The following is a 3,063-nucleotide window of genomic DNA, read 5'->3' on the forward strand; positions in this document are numbered from 1 at the left end:
AAATTGCCGAGGGGCTAAATCGAGCAAATTAAAAATTTAGGGACTGGATTGAACACTCGGGAAAATTTCAAGGGTCGCATCGGGCAAATTAAAAATCTAATGATGATATTGCACATTAGGCCAAAGTTTAGGGGCGACTATGTTAATTTCTCTAAGAAAGAAAATTTGAGAAGTCAGGCCTAAGCATTCCCCCCCCCAAAGCGTGGGAATCACGTGCGATCGCCTCCCTCCCTCGCTGCGTGTCCAAAAAACCACCAAAAAAACCTCCTCCTCCTCCTCCGTCTCCTTCGCTCCTCTCTCTCTCTCTCTCTTCTCTCTCTCTCTACAGTCCTTGCAGTCGCGGCGACGGCTACGAAGGCGACCCATCTCCCTCTCCTTCGTTTGAAGCCGAGAAGAGAACCCCACTGAGCCCTTAGCCATGTCGTTCTCGTCGTCCACCGCTTCTAGGGTTTTCAGGGGCTGCAGGGCCCTCCTGGCCCCCGCCAAGCCCGCCGCCGCCGCTGCTGCCGGTGGTGCTGATGCTGCTGCCGCCGCCGCGAAGGCCTCCAAGGCCGCGGCGAAGCCGAAGCCGAAGAAGGCGGCGAGCGGCGGCGGCGGGGGGGAGGCCTCGCCGAAGGCGCCGAGCCGGCCGTCGGGGATACAGAAGGTGACCCCCGTCTCGCCGGCGCTCGCCCGGTTCCTCAACGCCGGCGAGGCCTCCCGCGTCCAGGCCGTCAAGCAGATTTGGGCCTACATCAAGAGGGAAGGCCTCCAGGTATGGGCTCAAACGACGCGACACCACCCCCACCACCACACCCCACCACCCCCGGAGAAATGGGGTTCGCTGTCTTTTCGTTTCGGTTATGTTAGGGTTCTTCAGTGGTGTGTGGATGGGGAATGTTGGGTTGAATGTGGTTTTTGGTACTCTGCTTTGAGAAGTAGGGCGAAAACAATGTGGCATAGTGAAAATGGAGTGGGGATACTCTGAAGCAAGAAAGCAAAGATGTTCGTTTACTGAGCATTGGGATTTGGAAAATATACTTGACTTGTAAGGATGCATTCTTTGGTGCGGTTTGATTGTGGGAATAAGAGAACCCAAAGTAAGTTGTCGAAGCATTCGCCCGAGACTATGTTGAGTTTTCTCGGAGTGCGTTTCGCGTAGTGAATGCTGAAGCTTTTGGCTCTGCGTAATAGTGTGATCCAAGTCTTTTGTACTTATTAGCAGAAGTTTGAGCTTCAGAGCTGGTTTTAAGTACTTGTAGTGCTGTAATTACTTTGTTTGTTGCTTGTGGTGTGTTGTCTTGCGTAAACTGAGGCGTTCACTTGGCTCAATAGACTCCAATGTCTTGGGCTAATTCCTGTAATGGCAGCCCATTGCAGATCTGCTATGAGTGGATTATGCAAGCGTCTGTCTATGCAAATTTGCATGTTAGTATTTAATGCTACATGTAAAATATATTGCGCATTAGAAATGTGGCATACAGAAAGCATGTTCTTTGTTTTTCTCTGATGTTCAGCTGTAAAGTTTAGTTTTGTTCTTAGCTCCCAATAGTGATTATAAGATTTCTTTGTTGTTTTATGGTTGAAAAGCAAATTTATATGGCTTCCACGTGCCGTGAATTTTTTTCTAACATCATAGATTACATCATCACTTCTTTACCTCAGGAAGAAACAAAATCTAGATTGAGGACACCGTCGAACTAATTGGTGAGCACTATGATATGGTGGTTATGGGATCATCTTAAGAAGATAGTGGGGTAACCGATAGCCAAAGATACAGATTGATACGCAGTCGATATAGTCTGATCTGTTACTTTGCGAACGTTATGGCTTCTATCCTGTCAATCAAAGTACTTACAGAGATGAGCTCTATGCTTTTAGAGGGTGCTATTAAGAAAAATTAGACATATACAGTGCTGTTCACATAGCTATTTATGTTCTGTCAGCCAGCATTTGATTCTGCATTGGCCAAAGCCTGAAAGCTTGTGGCTTCAGTATTTCATATCTCTCTGACAATAGATTGCTTCTAGAGCTTCAGTCCTAATTCTCTATCCATCTTCCTCTCGCAACTCAATTTGTTGGATAGGATTATATAGGACAATTAAGGGTCGTATTTAGGAGAGTTGCAATTTCTTCTTGCATTTCTTTTGGGTGAAACAAACATGAGATGTAAAGGTCTTGTTGAGGACGGATGTTGGAGAATTTGGCTTTGTTGTGATCATTGCTTATTTTGACTGATGTAGCGCCACACTCTTCCTTTGTGTCCCTCATGCTATTTTTTTTTTTAAGAGAAGGTTGATTCTTTGAGGCTTCCCCTGCAGCTGTTGCCATATCAATTGCTTTATCTTCTTATTGAAGTGGGACTTGGACAAAGCATTGAACACACCGCTTTAGATATTTTAAACACTATGGTGTTTTTCTTTTCTTACATGTTATTCTAAGAGACATGGATGGCTTTTGTGCAGGATAGCATTAACAAGCGAGAGATTAATTGTGATGAGAGGCTGAAGACCCTATTCGAGGGGAGAGAGAAAGTTGGGTTCCTGGAGATTGGTAAGCTGCTGTCCCGTCATTTTGTGAAGACCAGCTGAAGCTGCTTCGGAGCACCGCGTCTTCACGAATCTCGTCTTTGGATTAATACTGTCCATGGTGCAGCAATCATTTTGACTGTGTCGATGACTTTTCAGGTGTTGTCTCTAACTGTTGTGGCTACCTCTGGTTGTGATATTTGGACTTGGTTTCGAACTTTGCTGGACTTTGTAAGATGTCTTAGGAAATGAATTGTTAGGTACTTTTGTGCAATCACTTTTTAACCCACTTTTTAACCCGCTTATATGAGCGATTGTCTTGTAGCTCACTCCATGTTATGGCTGCTTTATTGCTCGTTTCTGCAAAAGTTTGGTAACCGAATCCAGAAAACTGGAAGTGCAAATCTCCAACTCAACACTACTGCACGCCACGCCGAATGTGCAGGGTGTTTTTAATATAAGCTATCCTCGTTGCTGTTGAAAATGATTAAGCTCGACCAATGAAATGTTAAATCTGATCATGCTCAATGTCTTTCAGTGGAATATTCATAGTCGA

The 3,063-nt window shown here is 45.4% G+C and overlaps 1 protein-coding gene across 1 annotated transcript; it reads left to right on the plus strand.

Moving 5' to 3' along the window:
• The first annotated feature begins 328 nt into the window (after positions 1 to 328).
• LOC115692385 (upstream activation factor subunit spp27-like) lies at positions 329 to 2,781 on the plus strand. Its single transcript, XM_030619221.2, has 2 exons — positions 329 to 754; positions 2,445 to 2,781. Exons 1-2 carry the CDS (start codon positions 419 to 421, stop codon positions 2,568 to 2,570), a joined length of 462 nt encoding a protein of 153 aa, XP_030475081.2. The 5' UTR covers positions 329 to 418; the 3' UTR covers positions 2,571 to 2,781.
• The last annotated feature ends 282 nt before the right edge of the window (positions 2,782 to 3,063 follow it).

Source organism: Syzygium oleosum, unplaced genomic scaffold (assembly GCF_021117445.2).
Source record: "Syzygium oleosum isolate NSW1041296 unplaced genomic scaffold, Sole_v2.1 Sole_v2.65, whole genome shotgun sequence".
NCBI classification, from domain to species: Eukaryota; Viridiplantae; Streptophyta; class Magnoliopsida; order Myrtales; family Myrtaceae; genus Syzygium; species Syzygium oleosum.

Excerpts from the sequence above, each read along its gene's own strand:
- LOC115692385 (XM_030619221.2), top strand. The coding sequence starts at position 419 with ATGTCGTTCTCGTCGTCCACCGCTTCTAGGGTTTTCAGGGGCTGCAGG. Across the intron at positions 755-2,444 it reads TCAAGAGGGAAGGCCTCCAG|GATAGCATTAACAAGCGAGA; the intron begins GTATGGGCTCAA and ends GCTTTTGTGCAG.